General features: G+C 37.8%; 1 protein-coding gene and 1 non-coding gene across 2 annotated transcripts; both read right to left on the reverse strand.

Annotated features, from left to right (window-relative positions):
• Positions 1 to 1,921: 1,921 nt before the first annotated feature.
• LOC110302157 (olfactory receptor 8G50-like) lies at positions 1,922 to 2,857 on the reverse strand. The gene has a single exon (XM_021172957.2). The coding sequence runs from the start codon at positions 2,855 to 2,857 to the stop codon at positions 1,922 to 1,924; it is 936 nt and encodes a 311-aa protein (XP_021028616.1).
• Positions 2,858 to 22,735: 19,878 nt separating this feature from the next.
• On the reverse strand, positions 22,736 to 22,862 carry LOC115032054 (small nucleolar RNA SNORA17). The gene has a single exon (XR_003837701.1). It is a non-coding gene; the product is annotated as a small nucleolar RNA SNORA17 (small nucleolar RNA).
• Positions 22,863 to 24,840: the final 1,978 nt, after the last annotated feature.

Below are 24,840 nucleotides of genomic sequence, written 5' to 3' on the forward strand. Positions count from 1 at the left end.
CAGATGCCTGAGCAGCCCCTGTGCTGCAGGGATTTGTTCAGGGATCCACATCACAGATCCAAGATACTAACTAAATATTTACCATCTGTACATATAAGGACCAGAAAGCCACAGCTGACATCGTAGTGCAGGGACAGACAACAACGAAGCAGAAAATCCAAAGATGATTTGGACAGGCAGAAAATCCTCCACCCTGTGTATTCCATTCTTTGGGCACAAATACCAAAGGGTATGTAGAATGCCCCAGAAACAAAACAGAAATGTATTGTCTGCTAGACTCCGAGAAGCATTTCTAGGAGAGACGAAAGAATTCACCTTGTATTTACTATGCCAGAGGAGTTCAAGCAATTGAGCCTCCTGTGGATGATATCACAGCTAGCGGGTTGGGGTAATAGGGTTGGTTTCTTCCAGACACATTACTTCGAGGGGCCTCTTTAGTGTAACCGGCACCACCTAAGTATTATACAGTCTTGGTGACACCGAACAGACTGCTTCATTGAGAGAGAGGAGGGATTTCATGAATGGAAGCCTGTTTCCAGTTTCCTCAAAATATCAATGCATTTTTCATTTCAGAATGGCAGTAAGTTCAGGAGTCAGAAAAACGATGTTCCCACTTTACCGTTTTTATGTGAATAAGTGGCTGAGCTGAATGTAACTGTAAAAGAATGTCATTTTAAAACTATGTTGGGCCGGGCGTGGTGGCGCACGCCTTTAATCCCAGCACTCGGGAGGCAGAGGCAGGCGGATTTCTGAGTTCGAGGCCAGCCTGGTCTACAAAGTGAGTTCCAGGACAGCCAGGGCTACACAGAGAAACCCTGTCTCAAAAAAAAAAAAAAAAAAAAAAAACTATGTTGGTTTATTTTTAATAACACGTACATGTGTGAGTGAGTATGGCTTTGTGCACTTGAGGGCAGCACTAGAGAATCCGATGCCACTAGAATTAAAGGAGGTTGTGAGCTGCTCACCATGACTAGGAATCAGCATTGAGGTCTCACTAAAAACAGTTTGCACTCAGTCTCTGAGCTGTGTCTCCAGCACAAGAGTGTCATGAGGGAAAAAAACTAAATGGATGAACTTTCCTTGAAGCTTGGGAAAGATGCAAAATGGCTTAGGAAGCAAAGGTGGTGATGTAATCCTGAAACTGTGTCAGAAGGAATGCCACAGCCGTGCCTGCCATCATGTGCATAAAGAACTCAGTCTCTTTCAGTACAGTCTATCATTGCGAGTAGAAAATCTCATGTTAGTTATTCATATTAGTCAATCATATTTCTATGAGTATAGTAAAAAGTAAAATTGTGTATTTATATTTCAAATGGTTACAATTGTTCACTTAAAAGTCATAGTTCCGGGCTGGTGAGATGGCTCAGTGGGTAAGAGCACCCGACTGCTCTTCCGAAGGTCAGAAGTTCAAATCCCAGCAACCACATGGTGGCTCACAACCACCCATAATGAGATCTGATGCCCTCTTCTGGTGTGTCTGAAGACAGCTATAGTGTACTTACATATAATAAATAAATAAATCTTAAAAAAAAAAAAGTCATAGTTCCAAAACTGTGACTACCAGTACACTTAATTTAAAAGTTCAAGAAGCCCAAATATTAAGCAATTCAAATGTTACTGAAAATGTATTACTGTCTGATTTAACAAAACTAAATTTTACCTAAAAAGAACAGTGTTCCAGACTTGCAAAGCAAAATAACTGTATGAATGTGTTTGCTATTCGAAAACCTATTTAAATGTAATATACATACTTCTGGACAGTTAGATTGCGGGTCACCCAGAGCGGCAGTGGACTTCATTTTATTCAAAATAACCAAGCACTCATAAAACCTCATGACTCATGAGGGTATGCTGTATGTCTTCACTGTACACTTCAAAGGCCTCTTCAGTTGTACAGTTTTGCTTAAGCGTGTCCTTCATTTCACATGAATTGTCTTCTTCCTACAACCTTATAGAAGGCAACTTTGACATCCTTATTCCTCAGACTATAGATCAAGGGGTTCAGCATGGGCACAACAATGGTATAAAACACAGAGGACACTTTCCCTTGGTCCATGGAGCTGACTGATGATGGTTGAAGGTACATGAATGCTAAAGACCCAAAGAAGACAGCAACAGCCAAGATGTGGGAGCTGCAAGTACTGAAGGCTTTGGACCTGCCTTCAGTGGAAGGAATGTGGAGGATGCTGGCTATGATGAAGATGTAGGAACTGAGGATGGTCAGAGCTGGGACAGTAATATTAAATGAACTGAAGGACAGTCCTAGTATTTCATTGATAAATGTACTGGAACAGGATTGTTCCAGTAGTGGTAGAAGATCACAGAAGTAGTGGTTTATGTCATCAGCTTTGCAGAAAAGCAGTCTAAGCAGGCAGACTGTTTCACCTGTGGCACAAATCAAGCCTACACTATACACCCCCACTACCATCCAGGAACACACTTTGTAAGACATGGTAACATTATATAGCAAGGGGTTACAGATGGCAACATAGCGATCATAGGCCATGACAGCCAGCATGTGACACTCTGAAACAGCAAAAACATCAAATAAGTAAAACTGAGCCATGCATTCTGCATAAGAAATGACACTCTTCATCATGACAAATTTCTCCAGCATTTTGGGCATGATGACACTGGATTGGCAGAGGTCAACGAAAGACAGATTACTGAGGAAGAAGTACATGGGGGTGTGCAGGTGAGGGCTGAACAGGATGAGCATGACCATGCCCAGGTTTCCTAGCACTGTGACCGCATAGATTCCTAGGAAGAGGAAGAACAGGGGCAGCTGTAGCGCTGGCTTCTCTGTTAATCCAGTGAGGATAAATCCAGTCACAATGGAGAAATTTCCTTCTGCCATTTTCTGCTGAGCTCCTATACTGAAAGAGATTAAGTTTTTAAGACAGGTGCTTAATGTGCTTTTACATTATAAAATTTCAAACAGAACTCAAGTTTTTTTCTGCCTGATATCTCTACTTCCTTATCAATAGTCATAGCCCTGGGACCCAAACATATTAGGCATGAAATCAAATATCATACAGGACAGTCTTCATTTATACTCTAGGCTCTAAGAGTGCTAACATGTACTTTCTAAGTGATAATGACTCAGTAATTACTCTGAAAGCTTGACTTGCTTGTTTCAGTGGGTTTTCATGAACATTTTGTTTATATGCACAATGTGACTATATTAGGACCCCAAAAGCAAAATAATTTTCCATATGTTGAGATGATGACAACATCAATAAAGGGATAACACTTGAAATGTAAATAAAGAAAATATCCAATAAAAAATCAGTGACTAATATCATACTTCCTTAGGGGGGTGAAAAAACAACAGCAAAACAACAACTTTCCAACCTATTCATGTGTACTCAGTGCCATGCTTCAGGTGCTAGTTTCAGCAATAAAGAAACAAGATGTAGTGATAAGCCACCTGATAGGGCTAAAAACAAAAGAAAAAAAAGAAAAATTTCTCTTTTTAAGTTATGTAATCTTGTATATATTAAATTCCAACAAATCTACAAACAAAAACTACTACTAGAATTAGAGTTATCTAAAGTCATGAAACACAATACCATCTAAAAGTAAGTTATAGTTCTACAAACTTGCAACAAAGAACAAAACAACCCAATTAAAATAACTAATAACCTACATAGGAAAAATAAAGAAAATAATTAAAGGCTATGCACTTAACAATTGTAAGACATTTTAACTGTTCCTTACCCACTCTACTTGCCTTCCCTGTTTGATCTTCATGTGAGGTATTATGGAAATCCAATACAGTAGAAAGTTTTTAAAATATATGCATTTATAAAAGAAATCTAAATTAGAATAACAAAATAAAAGAGAAGACAAAGTCCCAAATAGATATCTCTTGCCACCAAATGAAACCTCCAGTGTTAAGGATGGGTTATAGCTAATCAAGTGGTTAAACAAAAGCATCCCATGTAAATACTCAATAAACCCAGACTATTACCAACACTGTTGAATACTCTCCACAAACTAATGTCTTGGCTTTATAGCTGAAGACAAAAACCTATATAACTCATTGGACATAAAGAACTCAAGCTGATGTTGAACTAGAACCATCACCCCTACTAACTAATGTAAATGATACAGGAAGGCAAACTACCAAATGAGCAGTGTAAACACCCACCCAGCTGCAAAGCCTCTGAACTACAGTGGTGATCTGCCTGCAAGATCCAGGTACAATAGTGGCACAAAAGTTGTGAGAGTAACTAACTACTATCTTCTTACCCCGCTCCGTGAAATGAAATCCATATCTAACACTGCTTGGATGGATAAAACCCAAGAGCACCTAGGCCAGGGTCTTAGGGGAAACTACATACAATTCCTAATGAAATTCTACTATACTCATAGGTCAGGTTCTTGCTCAACCAACATAACAGAAGCTTCCTCCCACAGTAGATGAAGACACAAACAGAAACCCATAGCTGGACAACAGGCAAAGATGGGAGACCTTGGAACCCTCAACCCTTAATGGGATATCTCCATAAAATCCCCCTTCTCCTCAGTGCTCAGAAAACTCTGCAGAAGAAGAGTCAGGAAAAACTTGAGAACTAGTGGGAATGGAGAACACCAAGGAAACGTGACATTTTATACACATTAGGACTGAGAACATAGGAGTTCCTAGATCCTGTGTCATCATTCACAGGGATTGCACAGGTCTAAGCCATAAGAGGTCTCAGACTTATGTGGGAATGTGGACACAATCCCCATCCCTAACTACTTCTCACTGATAAACACTTGCAGAGGAAATATTGTTTTCCCCATATGAAATTCAACAGAGTATATAAACTACACTTAAGGGCAGGCCAGATGCTAGCAGTAGAAGGCCAACACAAAATCAACTCCATGATACTTTCTGAGGTTATGTTTTGTTTTGTTTTGTTTTGTTTTGTTTTGTTTTGTTTTTTGTTTCACAATGCTTTGTATGAACTTTTTTCTCCCCAGTATACATCTTTTACTTGTAGATTATTATTTCCTATTTTCTTTTTACAGATTTTCTGTATATGTGTGAATGTGTATGTCTCTCTGTTTATGTTTTCTTTGCACTTTTTTCTGTTTGTTTATTAGGCTCTAATCTGATTTGTTTTATTTTATCTTATTGTTTTTTGATGTGTTTCTGTGTTCTAATGACGAGAGAAAGAGTATAGATTTGGGAGGATGGGGGGGATCTGAGAGGAATAGGTAGAGGAATGACTCTAATCAGAATGTAGTGTATGAAATAAATCTACTTTCAATAAAAATGTGTAAGATGTTGCTGACAGGAGTAAAGGCTTTTTAACATAAATAGGAAGGAATTCTGTGTTGAGGAATCAAATGCATTCACTTCATGTGTATGGCTGTCCTTCTTAACTTCTCCAGTCCAAAGGGTTGCCTACACAAATATTGCTCTTATAATTGCATACATTGACAAGATGATCCTAAAATATTCATAAGAATATACTAAACCTAGAGTCATCAGCAGAAGGTTAAAAGAGTTAGAGATCTTACTCTTCCCCATCAGAAAAGTTACACAGAGTTATAAATATCAGGATTATAAGCCATTTTCATAATTATGGCAACATAGAACTGACAATAATCCCCCGTGTTATCTCAATGATTGTCCTTCAAAGGTGAATAATAAGATTTAATGAAAAACTGATTTTTAAACAAAAAGTACTAAAATAATTAAAATAGCTACAAGGGAAATAATTTCTTAGATCACTTTCTTAAACCAACCACAAATCTTCATTCAAACATATAACAGACCTCCATGAAAATGCTAACATAATGTAGTATTATTAAAACCTGTATCTTTTTGATCTTTCATAATGGTATCTTAGACAAGATGTCAAAACTATCAACAAATAGACTATGGAACAAATTAATGAATTATGAATTAATGAAAATATTACAAATACAGTGTACATCTAGGTCTTGAAATTTAGCAACATTATCCAGAAAGTGAAACATACTGTACACAAAATAGAATAAAATGTTTTTGTGCACTATTCTTGATTAAGGATTCATAATCACATTACAAAGCACTCTTGAGTATTAAAACCTAAAAGAACGGGTGTTCCAAATAAAAGCACTCAGATAATTGGAGAACATAGCATGATATATTGTGGCAGAATGTAAGTGAAGATTTTCAGGTAACGTCAGGAACTTTCCATGGTTCTGGGGCCCTAATTTGTATGAGGGTCTTACAATATGTGGAGGTTAAAAGGCACTGGGACAGCTGGTGTGATCTGATAGTGCCTGGCAAATACAGAAGTGGATGCTCACAGTCATCTATAGGCTGGAACACAGGGCCCCCAATGGAGGAGCTAGAGAAAGTACACAAGGAGCTGAAGGGGTCTGCAACCTTATAGGTGGAACAACATTATGAACTAATCAGTACCTCCAGAGCTCGTGTCTCTAGCTGCATATGTATCAGAAGATGGCCTAGTCTGCCATCATTGGGAACAGAGGCCTCTAGATCTTGCAAACGTTATATGCCCCAGTACAGGAAAACGCCAGGGCCAAGAAGAGGGAGTGGGTGGGTAGGGGAGCAGGGTGGAGGGAGGGTATAGGGAACTGTAGTGATACCATTTGAAATCTAAATAGAGAAAATATAATAATAATAATAATAATAATAACAATAATAATAATAATAATAATGGCACTGGGACAAAAGGTATTCCAGTACTCACTCTTTCTCTGCTTGGAATATGCTGTCCAGATCAGATGTAAGCTAAACTAAGTGCTTTCTAAAGCCCAGAGCTCAGATGAAGCTGATACTGGTGATTCAAAGCAGACTTCTGGCTGCCTTTGTTTTCAGCATCGGATTCAAGATCTTAGTTTCTACGTGGCTCACATATACATTATGAGCCAAATGTTGTGATTCATCTAATAGCTTCCTCATGCTTCGACCCGAAGAACCCACCAAAATGGCATTATGTACACAGAATTGTTGATATACAAGCAATGTCATAACTATTTATAGAAGGTGCCTCCCTGAAGAAATATTTTCATCAGGGACAAGCTGATGGAAAGTAGAAGCAATTAAAAGTTGTGTTTTATACTTTGTGTGACACTCATTAGCTCCCTTGTGTATAATATTCTCTGTGTTGTAAACTGTAGCAATCCTTATGTTAAAGACTAACAATTAAGGCTATCACATATGGTTCTTAAATATTTTTCTGATGACAACTTTCCATCTACAACCAATGTGGACAATGTGGTCAGTGTGGACATTGTAATCTAGTTGTTGATGTTATTGGTGCTCAGATTTTTCCCTAAATTGTGGCAGTTAGATCCAGGTTCCTTTTCTTTCTTTCTTTCTTTCTTTCTTTCTTTCTTTCTTTCTTTCTTTCTTTCTTTCTTTCTTTCTTTCTTTCTTTCTTTCTTTCTTTCTTTCGAGACAGGGTTTCTCTGTGTAGCCTTGGCTATCCTGGAGCTCACTCTGTAGACCAGGCTGGCCTCAAACTCAGAAATCTGCCTCCCTCTGCCTCTCAGTGCTGGGATTAAAGGTGTGCACCACCATTGCCCAGTTTAGATCCAGGTTCTTGAAATTAAAAATTACATATAAACAATGAGAGGTATCAAATTTGAATTTTATATCACTAAATGAAAATAGAAAGCTCCATGTAAACTGATGTCCCTCCATCTGTACATACATTTTAAGTTATACACATATTAATGTTTAAGAGGTAGTATATGCCTATATATCATAGACAAGTAGTTGAAAATATATTGATTAATATATACTCACAATCCTACACTGCAGAACAAATGAATAAGAAACAACATTTAAGTGGCAGCATGCACACCCAGCTTCCACAGGGGTTGTTGCTTTATATTGTTATTGGTAAACATAAATAAAGGTTCTTTGAGAAGGGAATAATAGTGTTTGGTTTTCATTTTCACTGCTTGGTTGTTAAAATGTTTATTGTTTTATATTTTCATATACTGGAAAATGAATTTGGTGCCTTCCAAATCCTTAGTAGATAATGAGTTTGGGGTTAAAAGAAAACAATTTGAATCATTTTTAATAATAAATACTTTAGATTTCATTTATCTCAAAATATAAACATACTAAAATCAGGAAAATATTAATTATAGACTCTAAATCATCCAGAGTGTATGATCGAATTTGGGGAGTCTATTTATACTGAGCCTAATTTACTTTAGTATTTATTACAGAGCAATGTTGTTTTAATTTTTATTCCTTTACAGTTCTTGAATCTGTTTCATTTTTAGGCAGTTTGAGCAAATGCTGCCATATCAATCTATAAAAACGTTCCACTCATCAGAATCTGTTCAATATACTGTTTATCTTCCGGTTATTAATAGAAAGGTGGACTCTTTACTTCTCTTAGTCAGATGGTCATCCTGGTTGTAAAGCTGACCTTTCTCATGACATGGGATACAGGCCAACCTCTTAGCACACATTCACACTAAAACACTATGCTTAGAAATAGGCCCTGCTGGGAAAATGAGAATCCTATAATCACATAAACAGTGCATATACTCATGAGGCCTACAAGCATGCTCCATTGTGGTCTCATAACATTATATGGACTAATGATTTGGAAGGCATCTTAGCTTGTAAAATTACATTTCATGATCATCACAATATGACAGAATCAAACATTCTCAGAAAGTAATTTCCTGTCATTAGGCTTTCTTATCCTCTTTCTTTCACTGTCTTTCATGTGTGTGCTGTTAGATTACTTACTTCTTCCAATTATTTAGGGATTTTGTGCTGTGCAAACAATTTCCCTACAATAACTAATTTCTATTACTATGTAGAAATAGAAATGCCTATGACTATATAGATCTGTGGGTGGTGATATTATCATATTTACCATCTGCATCCGTTGTTTTTCTAGTTGTTTTTACAAAACAATTAACAAGAAAGAACTTTAGGAGGAAGGGTTAACTTGTCTCATTGTTTGAGAGTATATAACTCACTTTGACAAGTAAAAGCAATGCAGCAGAAGTTAGAGGTAGCTGATCACATCTGTCTGCATTCAGAATGCAGAGAAAGATGAATGCTATGTTCAAACTGGCTTCCTCAATCCCACTGTTTAGTCAGTCTGAGACTCTGGTCTGTTCATGAAGTAGGTCTGACCATTCAAGGTAGTCTTTACCTTCAGTTAAAGCTTTCTGAATCACCTTCAGACACACCTAGGGACACATCTTTTGACTGTTTCCTACCTATATAAGTTGACATCAAAGATTAACCATCATTCCATCTGAAATTTGAACAGCCATGCAACTAGGCATAAGATTTGTCCAAATCATTGTCTACTGCACGTAAATTTTGATTTTTTTCTACAGTTAATTGGTAGACACAAATTTTAAAGCATGGAAGAAATGTGAGCAGATATTTTCAAATAATTAAAATTTACTTTTTAAATATATTTAATTTTGTTCAGTCACTTCATCATCTAATTTCCACATATTTCCTCTGATTAATTTTATATGACTCACTCATTTAATATTTTTTAAAAATTTGTGAGAAAGTGGTCATCCACTAACTAAATAAATACAATTATTTTCAATCATTCAACTTTTATTAAATCCAAATATTATTAACAATATAGTTCAGAACAACATTTGTGAATCCATATGTAAATTATTCTTTTGACATTTTAAGACGGGAGCTGTGTCTATATCCAGAAGGATAGGATAAAGCAGGATTTACAGAATACATATCCTAGAGTAGAATCTAGGGAAAAGCTTAGATTTTTGTGGGTTATTGATATAATAGACCACATCATAATTTACATACACAGGGGAAATTTGTTAAGCTAAGCCACAGGAAGGAGGACCACCATATTTATCTCTTATTGCAAAGAAAGATAGCAGGCAACAAGTCAGAGGACCTAGGAGTGATTTGAAGAGGCAGGAAGCCTATTGGTACTAATTTTTTTTTTTAACACAAGACAAGAAAAGTAAAGGGGAAACCAAGATGTCTGTTCTTCCTCAGATCTCTTCCCTAACCCTGGAAAGTGTCACTGAAGCATGTGAATGGTGAATGCGCTGACTTGGTTTGGTTTATATGGGAAGGTCACATGTGGAAGTTACTGTAGCCACTGGAGACATGTCCTTTTGCTTTTTGCATTCCTTTATCATGATAAAATGGGTTATGGAAAACCTTGCAGGAGACAGAGCCCAGTGCAAGCATGCCTCTTCTCATGTTACAGGAACAGAACTCCACTGTAGAAAGGATTAAATGCTGTCATGCCTGTCAAAGAGAAATTCCAAGCTCCTCTGCTCTCCTTGTTGCTAAGAAACAAAGCATTTAAAAAAAAATCTTATGACAAAGAATTGGAACCATGAATGAATTTTTGTTTTATTACAAGCTTAAAATGCACTGTGTACATTCTGCAGTCTATAATATATATGTGAGTTTTTTAAAATCCTAAGCAGAAATATAAGTAGAACTTAATATAAAGGATTATTGTTTTCTAAAGTAAAGTACTCATTTAGACCATAATGAACACAAGTACATTCTGGTGCAGACTGTTGGTTTCATAGTTATCACAGCTACTTTGATTCATTAACCAACAGAGTGTTTAATTTCTGTTGCATTGCAAATATAGTTCGCTATGAGAGTTTTTGAGCAGACATCAAACACTTCGTGAGTTTTGTTGAAACTGAACAGTAGCTATTTTACTATATCTTTTCTGGTTTTCTTATTTCATATCAATTTCCATAATATTCAGTGCTCTCTTCTGACCTCTATAGGCAACTGCTCACATGTCTCTCATTCACGCAAGCACTTACACATAAAATATAAATAAATACACAAATAAATAATACCCTTTGCTGTTCTATTTTTATAAACTCATACTTTTTTTCTTCTTCTAAGTTGTAGTTGCTAGGAGCAATCTACTCTTCCAAAAAAAAAAGGATATCCCAGGGTAGGTGCCTGTGTACACCTCACTCTGATCACTTGAGTGGCTAGCATAGGAGGTTAGGAAGACCATGAGTGTGAGACAAGTCTAGGCTGGTTTGGTAGGAAACACTGACAATGTAATGAACACTCATATACACACACAAACAGAAAGGATGGGAGATTGAGAGAGAAAAACAGAGACAGAATGATATAGGCAGAAAGAGGAAGAAAGGAAAGGAAGGATAGAGGGAAGAGGGAAAGAGGGAGGGAGGAAGTATAGAAGGTATTCTTATTTTATAAATATGACTTGGACCCACAGAAATTAATGACACCAATTTCCAGAGCAGAAACGACAAAACCAAGACAGGATATATGTGAGATATGCCCCAGAATTCAGGTTCTATTTATCAGGTTCATGTGTAAAATACGAGTCAACAGGGATGTATAATAATCGTATTAGAATTGAACCAGAAGATCCAGACTATAAGTCAGCAATGAACTGTTGGACAATGTAGATGTTTTGACCTGGGTGGGGGTGGGGTGGGGAATCAAGTATAAGATGGAATCAGAGCAAAATAAAGGCAGCTTGAGATCAATATGTGAGTTAAAGAATGGGTCTATCACCAGCTGGTACAGCTTGTTAAAAATAGTGTCTCTGAATCTCCATTTCTTTTCCTTATTTTTCATACTGCATCAAAGTTCCTTTCTGCTACTGTAAACATTGATCTTCTTAAGTAAAGCAAAATGGCAGTTGAATTGTATATTCTCTGGGAGACATTTTTTACCAACCCAAAATTTGAGAATGAAGAGTATCAGGTCACAGAAGCATTCTAAGATTTCCATAGGCTTCAGCTTTAATTGTGTTTCTCGGGACAGAAATAGAGCAAATACAACTTTATAATGTTTATAAAGTTACAACTGGATGCATTCTAGATATGGCATCAAGTTCTCTGTTGGGAAAGTGCTCCAGATTAGATTAGAGAGCTGCACAGCTGCTCTGGGCTATAGTTGTCCATGGGTTTAAGACAGAGCTGAAATCAAAAGGAACCATTATAACATCATCCCTGGATCTCACTGTGAATATCTTTATGAAAGGAAATACCTAAACTATGTAAAGATACAACGATGCTTCTAGTTTCTAAAGCAAAGTGGAAAAGAATGTTGTTTTGTGTTATGTGTTAAGATTTGTTAAGATTTGTCAGTTACATAGATGAGCCTATCACCCTATCAGAGATGCTCACATGACAAAATTTAGAATTTTTGTATGATGAAACTTGGGATAATTTGAATGAATTTCTACATCATCAGCTCATTCTTTTCTTGTAAAATTAATTAGTAAATGCATACAAGTGAATTTATTCAGCCGCGTTAGTGATATTTTTGTTTGTGTTATCCTTTATTTATGATAATTGAACTCTATCAAACATTTACTTTGATATATACTTTTAATTTTTAAAATTCCCAGCAAGGGCCTTTTTCAGTATTTGTTTGTCTTGAATTTACAGGATAGATTATGTCAGGTGTTAAAGGTTTCCAATCTCTCCACAGCCTTTAGTTTTATTTGTATTTCTCTAAAATAAAAAAGGTACATGTGTAGTTTTATAACTGTTTATACAATAGCAAACTAGACCCATTCTAGACATGTTGCATAACTACTGTACTGTAGTTATTCTCAACCTTCTTAATGCTGCCACCCTTTAACAGAATTTGTCATGTGCTAATGATCCCCAACCATAAAATTATCTCATTGCTACTTCATAAGTGCACTTTTGCTACTGTAATGAATCATAATGTAACTTTCTGATATGCCACCACTGTGAAAGGGTCATTTGACCCCTACAACTTTCACAACTTACAGGTTGAGAACTATTGGGAAAGCACTGTGAATACTAATTGTAGTGTGTGTGTGTGTGTGTGTGTGTGTGTGTGTGTATACTGAGTGCACATATGTGCTATTACTGTGGCTCTTTGTTTAAGTTATTTATCATTCTAATTTTCATTAAGCAACTCATTTGTTATCTCTGTTTTTGATGAATAATATTGTGATCTTCTGAACATGTTAAACGTATGAAATTCTTGATTAAAATATGATATCTTAGTTTCAAAGAGCCATGAGCACTAGCTTTGGTTATTCATTGCTTCGTGAGAGGAAGGTACACCTGCCTGAGACCCACATACAGCAGATGAGTACAGCGCAGTAATCCTGATGTCTTTACAGGACATGCCATGTCCCTGTGAGCACCTGCTGCCCTCTTGAAATCTCTAGTGATAGATGTCAATCTGTCTCCTAAGGCTTAGAAACACGGGCCCTGAGCTGTCATTCATAAAGCAATACCTCTGCTGAGGAAGGGAGAGCCCCAGGAGAGTTTCAGACCACCAGGGTAACTTTGCTAGTTTATTTTTATTGCTGTGACAAATTACCATAAATGTAAAGGCTTTCAGACTTACAACTTATTAGCTTAGCATGCTGGAGATGAAAAGTCTAGTGAGTCTAATTATACTAAATATTAATGTTGACAGTGTTGTAATCTCAGTTCATTTCTTGATAACCTCTGTATTCCTACTATGTTTAAAAGAATATTTGTGGAAAACGTGAGCTCCTAACATAACCTGGTATAACCTCATTAGTTAAACTGGTTAGCAATTTCAACTCCATATTCATCAGTAATTCTCCCTTGTCAGGTAGCCTAATATGGTCACTGGTTCCAGGATTAGAACATTGCATCTTTGAAAAGAATCTACCCTGCCTAGCATACCAGCTGATGGGCTTCTTGCCTGGTGTGCTATCTAATTCCAACATTACTAGAGTTCTCCAGGGCAAAAATGTTGAACATTCCCATAGAGATCATCTGCAGGCTCTCAGTCAATCTACCCAAGCAGTTTCTTTTAGTAACTGACACTTCAGTTGTTGCCTGCCATGAAGTAGTGACTTGGCACTGTTAGCCCTGGGCATACCAGCTTCCCTTTTAACTTAATTTCAAACCAATGATTCTGCTTTATATCTACAGGAAATTGAGATGGAGATTTAGCTCAGCCCACAGAGTACCTGCCTAGCATGCACATAGCCCTGGATTCAAGACTTTGTACAGTATAAACTGAGCATGGTGGAATTTAGCACTGGGGATGTCATCTAAGATTATACAGTGATTGAGTTTGAGACAGGTTGAAATACATAAGACCCTTCCTACATAAGATATTGTGGGAAATCTATGTCTGAAAGTGTTGTCCTGTTGGACTGTTTATTTTGCAAAACATATCTTTCCAGAAAAGGGATTTTGTGAAACAAAATTAAACAAAACTGCATTTAATTAGCAAAAGTCAAATTAATTTTATTACTTAATCCATGAGTCATCCTATCCCAAGCACTGGAAATAATGGCTTTTAAAAAACTATCAGTTTCTCCTCTTCTATATGGTTCTGAAACTAGCCAAGGGATCGGTATATTTCAAATTGGCATTTGTTGTCTAAGACCTAATGAGAGTTTAAAGCAACAACCAATGAGGATGGTATAAATCACAGTCACCAAGCTGGGAGATTAGCAAAGGATCAAGCAACCCAAGTCAGTTATTAATAGATGGTAAAAGTTAAAAGTCTCAAGCAAGGCAGTCAGAATGGAAAAAGTTATGCTGCAGCAAGAAGAAATGGAGCCAGGACAAGTGCCAACAGCACACAGCTGCTTGGTTGTTGAGGCCCATTTACTTAAGTGTAAATGACAACCGTCTGGCATGTTTATTCAAGAGAATATATTCATGTACTTTCTAGGCAAACTGTCCAGCAAGAAGCTTAAAGAATGGATCTATACAGATGGAAAATGTGATGGCTGGTTAGTTACACTAGTATAGAAAATGTGTCTTGGATTAAAGCAAATTCATGAAGTGTTTTCTATTTTCTACAAAATGTATCTTACATTTTCTTTTTTAGTGCTGCCTTTTGGAGATGGCATGGCTGTTGCACATAAGAACCAATGGAACTCTGGTTAAATACACTAAATGCACAGGACCTATTCAAGATCAAGCAATTTAAAATTCCATTACGGGCTGTGGAGGGCATCCTGAGGACCTACCATTGTGGCTGAGGAGCCATATGTTTAATAGCTGCTGAGGTAGAGATAGTAAATTTTTCTTAGAGGTATAGTCTCTGGTAGTGCCCAAACCCCAGTAGTCAGCCCCACACATGAGTGAATATAAACAGCACTAATTGGGGTTAGTTGTGTATACACAAATTTTATACATATACATATATACATATATATATATACATATATATATACATATATATACATATATATATACATATATATACATATATACATATATATATACATATATATATACATATATATATATATGGTGAAGAGTGGAGGATGAATGTGAAAAATTCATTATATGTATACATGTGTATATATATGTGTGTGTGTGTGTGTGTGTGTGTATTTGTAAATGAGAAATGTTTGTGGAGTCTGTTCTCACCACCTTTTGTGAGCCCTGGGTCATAAACTCAGTCTTTCAGACTTAAAGCTAAGGAATGAAAGCAGCCCCATTGGAGAAACAACAATATGAACTAACCAGTATCTCCAGAGCTTCCTGGGACTAAACCACCAACCAAAGAAGACACATGGAGGGATTCGTAGCTCTAGCTGCATATGCAGCAGAGGATGACCTCTTCGGCCATCAATGAGAGGAGAGGCCCTTGGTCCTGTGAAGGTTCTATGCCCCAGTATAGGGGAATGTCAGGACCAGGAAGTGGGAGTGGGTGGGTTGGTGAGCAGGGGGATGGGGGAAGGCATAGGGGGTTTTCAGAGGGGAAACTAGGAAAGGGGATAACATTTGAAATGTAAATAAAGAAAATATCTAATAAAAAAGAACTATAAGGTATAACCCATATTTTTTTAAAAGAAAGACAGCAAGCAACTAGACATGAATGTGACAGAAAGATGTTGAGGGGTATAGTGAGAGGTGGTAAGGGAGATGGGAAAGAGTTGGGCAAGAATGGTCAGTAGGCCCTACATACATGTGTGAACTTATCTAAGAATAAATTTAATGGATATAAGAAATTGAAGCATGAAACATGAATTTGTGGTGGTAGCAGATAACAATCATTTCTAACTTGAATATTATACCTTTTGCAATGTAAATATGAATAATATCTAAACAATTAGAATTTATTCACACACACACAAACACACACACTCACACACACACACACACACACACACACACACACACACACACACACACACAATGGGCCTGACAAGGAGTATCAGTTATTGATATTTGTCCCTACATTTTTTTTTTTTTTTTTTGGTTTTTCGAGACAGGGTTTCTCTGTATAGCCCTGGCTGTTCTGGAACTCTCTTTGTAGACCAGGCTGGCCTCGAACTCAGAAATCCGCCTGCCTCTGCCTCCCGAGTGCTGGGATTAAAGGCATGTGCCACCACGCCCGGCTGTCCCTACATTTTAAATGTTTCCATTGAGTATAGAATTTTAAGTTGTCTATTATTTAATCCAACACTTCTAAAAGTGTGATTGTATTGCTGTCTTTATTTTTTATATAATTTAAATATAAATCACATTTTGTTCCTTTAGGCTAATGATCATTATATTTTGGAAATTTTAATAACTTTCTTCTTCAATTGCTTTTTTACAGTCTTTCTATGGCATAAAGCTTTATCTCCTCTGTCTTCTCATCATTCTGTGATTCTCAGTACGATGAAAATATAATTCTTCTTTTCTCCAAGTTATCACGTCTTTTTTAAGTTTTAAAAATACTTTATTGCTTGAAAATTTAATGTAATATTCTTTCCCTTTCCCAATTCCCCTCATATCCTTCCTACCTCCCAACCCACCCAACTTCTTGTTCTCTCTCTTTATTAAAAAGAGAGAGAGAGAGAACGAAAACACCAAAGATGTGGTCTCCTATCTGTGTTGGCCAGCTACTTCTGAGCATGAGGCCTGCCCTACAGTGTGTTTTCATATACCTAGTGTCTATCCACTCAGGAAAACTGATTCTTCCTCTGCTGGCAGCTATTGGCTGCAAATAGCTTCTAGGCTTGGCATAGCTGTACTCTTTCCCCAACTCCATCCTAGTTTGTCTGCTGGGAACCTGCACTTGTCTAGAGCATGCTACCAGTGGCTGTCAGTTCATGTGGGCACATGTCCAATAGGATCTGGAAAATGCTATTAAATGGAAGCCATTTGCCACTTCTGATTCTTTTTTATTATTATTAGATATTTTCTTTATTTACATTTCAAATGTTATCCCCTTTCCTAGTTTCCCCTCTGAAAATCCCCTATCCTCTCCCCCTTCTGCCTGCTCTCCAACCCACCCATTCCTGCTTCCTGGCCCAGGCATCCCCCTATACTGGGGCATAGGACCTTCACAGGACCAAGGGCCATCCCATTAATGACCAACTAGGCCACCCTCTGCTACATATGTAGTTAGAGCCACAAGTCCCTCCATGTGTTTTCTTTGATTGGTGGTTTAGTCCCAGGGAGCTCTGGAGATACTGGTTAGTTCAAATTGTTGTTCCTCCTAGGGGGCTGCAAACCCCTTCAGCTCCTTGAGTACTTTCTCTAGCTCTTTCATTGGGGACCCTGTGCTCCATCTTATGGATGACTATAAGCCTGATATAGCTGTCTCCTGAGAGACTCTGCCAGTGCCTGACTAATAGCTCTAATTCTTATAAACTTTCTGCTCCCTCTGTCTTCTGCACAGATATCTGAGCCTTGAAGTAGTAATGTGATATGTGATTTAGGGTTGCACATTTCAAATCCTTCTCTCCATAAGTTGTTCAGTTAAGTCTCTTAATTACCATGTAGTATAGGAAGACACATCTCTGATGAGGATGGTGTACATATGTTTATGGGTATAATGAAACATCATTACCAATCATCTTATTCCTATATTCCTTAAGCAGAATAATAGTAATGCTTTCTCCTGGAGCCCATGAGCTATTTAGATTCAGATATATTCTACTTCTGCTTTATATCTCAGCATTTCATTCTGCTTATTTCATTGGAAACAATCTTTCAGTTCTATATTATCTTCAGTTGCTCTCAAAATTCTTAAATATAATCTGTTTTGGTATTAATTTTAGTCATGGGTGTCTTGAAAATTATGGAATCATCTCATATATAAGTATATGTATATGTATATGTATATGTATATGTATATGTATATGTATATGTATATGTATATGTATATGTATATGTATATGTATATGTATATGTACACACACACACACGTGTGTGTGTGTGTGTGTGTGTGTGTGTGTGTGTGTGTGTGTGTGTATAAACTTTAGTTCTCCAATAAAATTCTCTGTTTTGCCCTCTATGGTTTATTTTAGACATCAAAAAAAAAAAATCCTGGACAAGTGTCACTCAGTACCTTTGCTTCCTGTGAGCATTTCTCAGCTCTCACCTCTGCCTCTCCCTAAACCAGCACAGATACTAGGCTTGCCTGTCCCCAGCCTATGATCCCTATATAACCTCAGCTGTTTTGGCTCTTGTTTTCTGGGTACCCAGAATCTTTGTGCTCTCTCTCTCTCTCTCTCTCTCTCTCTTCTTCTTCTTCTTCTTCTTCTTCTTCTTCTTCTTCTTCTTCTTCTTCTTCTCTTCTTCTTTCTTCTTCTTCTCTTCTTTCTTCTTCTTCTTCTTCTTCTTCTTCTTCTTCTTCTTCTTCTTCTTCTTCTTCTTCTTCTTCTTCTTCTTCTTCTTCTTCTTCTTCTTCTTCTTCTTCTTCTTCTTCTTTTTCTCTCTCACCTCCCCCTGACTCCTCTCCTTGAATGGCTCACTTGAATCTGGACCATTCCATATTCCTCTGGATGTTTTCTCTCTCATATGTACAAGAAACCTATTCAAATCATACCTGAGAACCTCCTTCTCCACCCATACCTGGGAGCAGTCATGTCTTATTTTTGCCATTCAATTTGATATTAATTTATTTTATATAAAATCCATCTCAGTATATCTATTATTTGATTTATGTTTGCATCTATTAGTGTTGTTTCTTTTTTCTACTTGGCCTTTTTATTTTGGATGGATAACTTTCTGTATGAAATTTTTATGCATGGATATAATACATTTAGATTAAAACAACCCTTACTTCCTCCCCTCCAACTACTCCCATACTGCCCTCTCTATTTTTTCCTCTCAACTTTATGTATTTTATTATTAGCCTAATGGAATATACCTAGTACTGCCTGTGTGTTTATGTGTGTACAATCATCAACTGACACATGGGCAACCTAGGAGAACCCGCTGCATCCATAAATTTAACTGACTGTCCCTGTACCAGGATCCATAAATGACAACAGTTCCTACAGTGGAATGACAGCTTGGGGGCGGGGGATATTCCCTGATGTAATTTGGATTTTTGACTTACTTGGCTTTCTTCATGTCTTGTGTATGCAGTCAAAGCCTCTGTAAGATTATGTGTGCATCAGCCTTGTAATGTCCTGAAAACAATTCACATCAACCCTTTACAAACTTTTGCCCTTATAATGTTTCAATCCTCTCTTCTATGAGGAACCCCGAGCCTTGAGGAGAGGTGTATGATACAAGTGTCTTGATTAAGATGGAGGAATATATAGTTTTTTATTGTCTCTACCTTTCTTGTGCTGATTTTTATTCCAGTAGTAGTATACATGTTGGATAATGTCATAAAAATCCAACATCCGTTTTATGACATTATTATTATCTAACATTGGTCACCTTATGCTTTACCAGCAGTTATATTAGGGCTATAGACCCAGACCCTGTCAGTGCCTGGGCTGACATGAGCGACTCACTCTTGCTGAAGCTGGGTCTCTGTCCTGACCTTATACATATTTCCATGCTCTATCCCTCCAAAGATCTCTTCTGAATTTTCTTGAGTTCTTTATTCTTCATGGATTGTAAACACTTATTTTACCTCTTTGGGCATAGTTGCTTTAAAACTCCATTCTGATTTTTATGGTCCTTTTGCTTCTTTTTTGGGAACACAGGAATTATGCCTATTGTAGAATTATGCATAGGAGGACAACTTCTGAAACAGCAAACTAATTTATGTAGAGAATTTTTGTCTCCTAAATCTCTGGTGGCAACAAAATTTTAAATTTTGTCTATAAATTTTCTAGATGTTCTTAGCAAGAGCCCTGATGGATTCTAAGCATAGAGAATTGTACTGTGTTTTGTTTTGTTTTGTTTTGTTTTGTTTTGTTTTGTTTTGTTTTGTTGTTTTTGTTCTCTATTACAATGGTGTGCTAATTCGTTTTTTTTAATTTTCTTAATTTTTTAAAACAATATTGGTTCTTTGTGAATTTCACATCATACACCCTAGCCCCACTCATCTCCTCCTCCTCTAGTATCTGTCCTCCACTCTTGCAACCTCCCCCACAACAGAGAAAAAATTATCATTTTGGAAGCTACAGTGTGCCATATTGTGCCCTACGGTATACATTTTTGTCCACACTTCTTTATTTGCAAATGTTTATTGCAGTGACTCTTTGGTCTGATATGTGATCTCTGGCTTCTGCTACTCTATCAATACTGGAATCTCAGTGGGAATCCTCTCAGATATCCTGTTGTTGTCCTGTGTCATGGAGATCCTATAGTTTTGGATCTGTAGGACCTGCCCCTTCATGAACACCAGTGGTTCACTGATGGGTTAGATGTTGGTCAATTCAAAGCACTGGATCTAAACTGATCAGCCTGCTGTCTCTTCTGCTCCTCTGCTCTTGGGACTGGATTGCCAGAAATCCCTACAGCCTGGTGAGCTCTACTCTGCTTTAGGCAATGTCCAGGGTCTCCTCTCCCCAGTGTTGCAGCTGATGAGGGACATAGCCAGTTCTCCCATTTTTATGAACCCAGGGCCAGGTCTTTTGTCCACCATTTCTCCCCCATCTTTCATCTATGCCACTGCCAGAAAATGAGGCAGGGATGACTCTCTCACATTCACCTGCTAATTAAGGTCAAAGTTTACCATGGCTGGATAGCTCATCTGAGCTCAGTGCAAAATGGAGGACTCCCTTTACAAGCTGGGCTTGTCCTTCTCTGACCTCGTCTTGGGATCCTAACTCCCCACAACCTCTTCCTGGGGAAGGTTGAGTAGTATTTGGTAGTCCTACAGATCCCTGCCTCTAGGCCCCATAAGAATCAGCCCAGCAAGGACTCAGATTCTTGGAATGCCTGTCCATTCAAATGAGGCATTCACAGAACTTTAAAACTCTAGCCAATGCTTTCCACTTACTCTGAAAATGACTTCCTTCTCTCCAAAGTGTATATATAGGCCTGGTTCACTACTAATAAAGTGTATTTGTACATGTCTACCCCAAATAAAAGCATGTATATAAGCTGTGATTAACTCAAAGAGCTCTTCCATTGAAGATCCTCAGAGAAGGCCTCTCTCCTCTTGCCCCCTCCTCACCCTAGAGCTCACTCCCAGCACAAAAGAGATCCTGCAGAACAGCACCTGTTCTACATTTCTCTTCATGATTCCAGCCCAGTTGCAGTGGTATCTGGAAACCCTGAGAGGAAGGAAGCAGAGGATGTAGAACCACAGTTGGAGCCCAAAACACATACCACACATTCACACACTAGGGGCTGGCTTGCCCACCAGCCCCACATTCAGGGCCAGCTCTGATCTGGTGCCCAGATGAGGTACAGGTCCTGCTCCCCAGAGGGCAGAGTATAGCAGCAGGGGATAGGCAGGATCAGCTTCCCTACCTGCCATAGTGGACAGGATGGCACAGAAAACATATGATGTTCCTGTTATCCCATGCTCACACCCTTGGAGCCAGCTCACTAGTACCCCTGTCCCCAGGGTTAGCCCTACTTTGCTGCAAAGGCAACTCCCAAGAATGCAGTTGGTTCAGGAAAACACAAGCTCTCCTGCTCCCATGACCCCAGGGGCAGGTCTCCTGCCTGCAGCACCTAAGGAGGGTCGGGGGAGGAGGAGGGTGTCTCTTCCTTATCCACACTACCCCTTGTGAGAGGAATAGTAGGGATAGCTCTCCCACTCTAATATCCTTAGGCTGGCTCATCAGCAAGTCCCACAATGTGTGGTCCACTCTCTCAAATACTGGAGCTGGCTAGGGACAGGGTCAGCTCTCCTACTCTCATGCCTCTGGGGTCAGCTCTCCCACAATGCTCAGATAAGGGATAGAGGCAATTCTACTTAGCCCTCAGATATCAATATGTTCCCTAGGTAGCATCCCAAATCAGGGACATACAGCTGTTCTTTGTTGGTAACAAACCCCTATTATTGCAGGGTGCAAGACATATATTGCCCTTGGTGGCAGCACAGGCCAGAACTTCCCAGATAGCATAACCAGCTACTCACATCAGGCTATTCCCCACTACCCTTGAGTGTCCCTTTTGGTCTCTCTCCATTGTGCCCACATACTTCTGATTCTCTTTGTCTTCCACGTCACCACTTACTGGCTCGCCTTAGTGGCACAAAGAGTCTCTGAGTGTCTGGGTCATTTCATGAGTCTCAAGAATGCACAGTGCAGGGGTAATTTCAAGCATGGTCTGTCCTCCAAGTCCTACACTATGCTGGACTGGTGGTTATCTCAGGCTAGCTTCCTTTCCAGGCCCCATAGTGCCTATCTTGTGGTTGTCTTGGGCTCCCTCCTGGCCTGGACTGCCTGAGTGACCCCTTGTGAGGGTTATCTGTCTCTGACTTATTTCTGCCCAGGGACCTGGTGCCAGGTGGGGTATGTCTAGTCTCTGGCTTGCTGCTCATTCTGGAAGCCCATCCAAGCCTTCCTATCACTGGATTAATGGTTATCTCAGGCTAGATCTCTGTCTAGGCACCCTGGGGCTGGACTAGAAGTCAGTCTTAGGCTTTTTTTTTTCAGGGAGTATTAGGCTACTAATCATTCAGATGATCATAGGTCAGAACACTGAGCATAGACAGAGCCTCTCTCCTCACTGTAACTTACTGGTTTGCATGTGGCACAGCAGCCTGCAATGTCTCTAAGAGCAGAAATGCTTGTTAATTCTTAATATTAATGTTAGAAAATGCACTGTATCTATTTCTCACTACTTACAATTTTCAGTTCTAATTTAATCAAAAGTGATGTGTGTCTAAATCCTAATCATTCTCATACTTAACAATCTTGATTAAGCCTTTTAAGTGATTGCCCTTTTCTTGCTTTACTGAAAAGTATTATCTTTTTTATTGTCTGGTTAAAACTAAATTAAATATTTTCATAATTTTCAGTGGTGCCGAAATTCTTGGTGCGCTAACTTAAGAGGAAACAACGAGTGTATAGTTACACTTTCCAAAATATTAGGTGGTAGTTAGCCTGAGGTATTTATGAGATTGTCGATGTAGCAGAACTAATATAGTTTATCTTTCTGAAGTAACTCAAAATTATTAGATACTAAATATTTTAAAACAAGAAAATGGACTTGTTATGGAATTTAAAACAAAAGATACATTATTTTATTTAATCTTTAATACAAGGTTGCTTCTGCAGTTTGTTTATAATTAATTATCCTCCCTCTAGGGAAGATACCTATACCATTCCTCAGCATTTTCTCTTCCTGCAAAGCTCCTTTAGTTGCTAACGAGCTACACTTGAGATAAGGAACCTTGCCTTGGATTTGCCTTTTAAAAATTGACCCAGCTCCTTTCAGGTTTAATATACTTGGTTTATATTTTTTTCACCAGTAGTATCAGCACAATAATGTAACATCCTTCATCCCACGATATTGATGCAGGGCCTGCAGAAACCCAGCACCAGTTCCAAAAGATGACAGGATGATGCTAATGAAACCAGTGAATAAGTCTGTCTAGACATCTGACCTTCAGTTCTGTTGTCTTGGAAACTTAATTTTCTCAGCACACAGAAAATCCACCTCTGAAAAAAACAGATTTAACAATAATCAAGCATGCTACTATTAGGTATATAAAAGTCTCACTTTATTAATTTAATGTTAATCCAGGATATATACAACTGCTTGAGAAATACTCTGGTATATATAGGATATCTGAAGATCAAAAGTCCAATTTATCACACAAAGTGGAAAATATTTTCAGATGTCAGTTCTCTGCAGAGAGGCCAAGGATGCCAAATTAATAATAATAATAATCGTAATTAATTGGGTTAAATTCAATAGAATCCTGGTTCTTTATGGTTTTGCCTTCTATTTATGAACTAAGAAAGAACACTAATTAGGATGGGATATATCGTTAAACATTACTTGTTTTGATAACCAAATGTAATAATGCAGTTAACACTAGGACTATAATATATAGATAGAACTAGAGACATAAAATCCAGAGACAACTGACTATAACCCATTTACAGAAGCACTAGGTTTCTCATCAGTGAAAATTTTGTCACATTCACTCTATCCCCTAGACCAAAGTCAGGAACTCATTTCACACAGTGCTTTAAATTGTGGCGACATTTATTTACTTATATCTGAACATAAGTTAATTCACATGTTCCAAAAACATACAGAGTAATTTCTACAGCCATTATTTCTCTCTGCATCTGGATAAGATTTATTTTGAGAATTAAATGGTTTCATTTATCAATTCGTTTCATTTTCTTATTGCATATTGTATACTTGACCATAAATACTTCCAGGTTTTCACTGTTTATATGGTTCTCTATGTGCATACCCTCTACAAACTTTCTGATTTACAGGTTACAGTTTGGACAAATGCACACATTTCCTGTAATTACTGCCAACCCTTGCAGGATCAGAATCTATTGGGTTCCTTAACATGGGAGTCTGTATTTCAAGTACACAGGGAATTGGTCATATAAAACATCATTCTCAGAGCAATTTTATGTATTTCTCCAAGTAATTTGGAAGCATCTTGCTGTAATATCTGCATTAAAATTATATAAGATTCTTTAAACTTTATTAACTGATAATCTAAGAAAAAAGCCAAAGGTTGGATAATTCTATGTGTCACAATGTTAAAATATCCTAAACAAAACAATG

This window comes from Mus caroli, unplaced genomic scaffold (assembly GCF_978045245.1).
Source record: "Mus caroli unplaced genomic scaffold, Mus_caroli_1 scaffold_11, whole genome shotgun sequence".
Classification (NCBI taxonomy): Eukaryota; Metazoa; Chordata; class Mammalia; order Rodentia; family Muridae; genus Mus; species Mus caroli.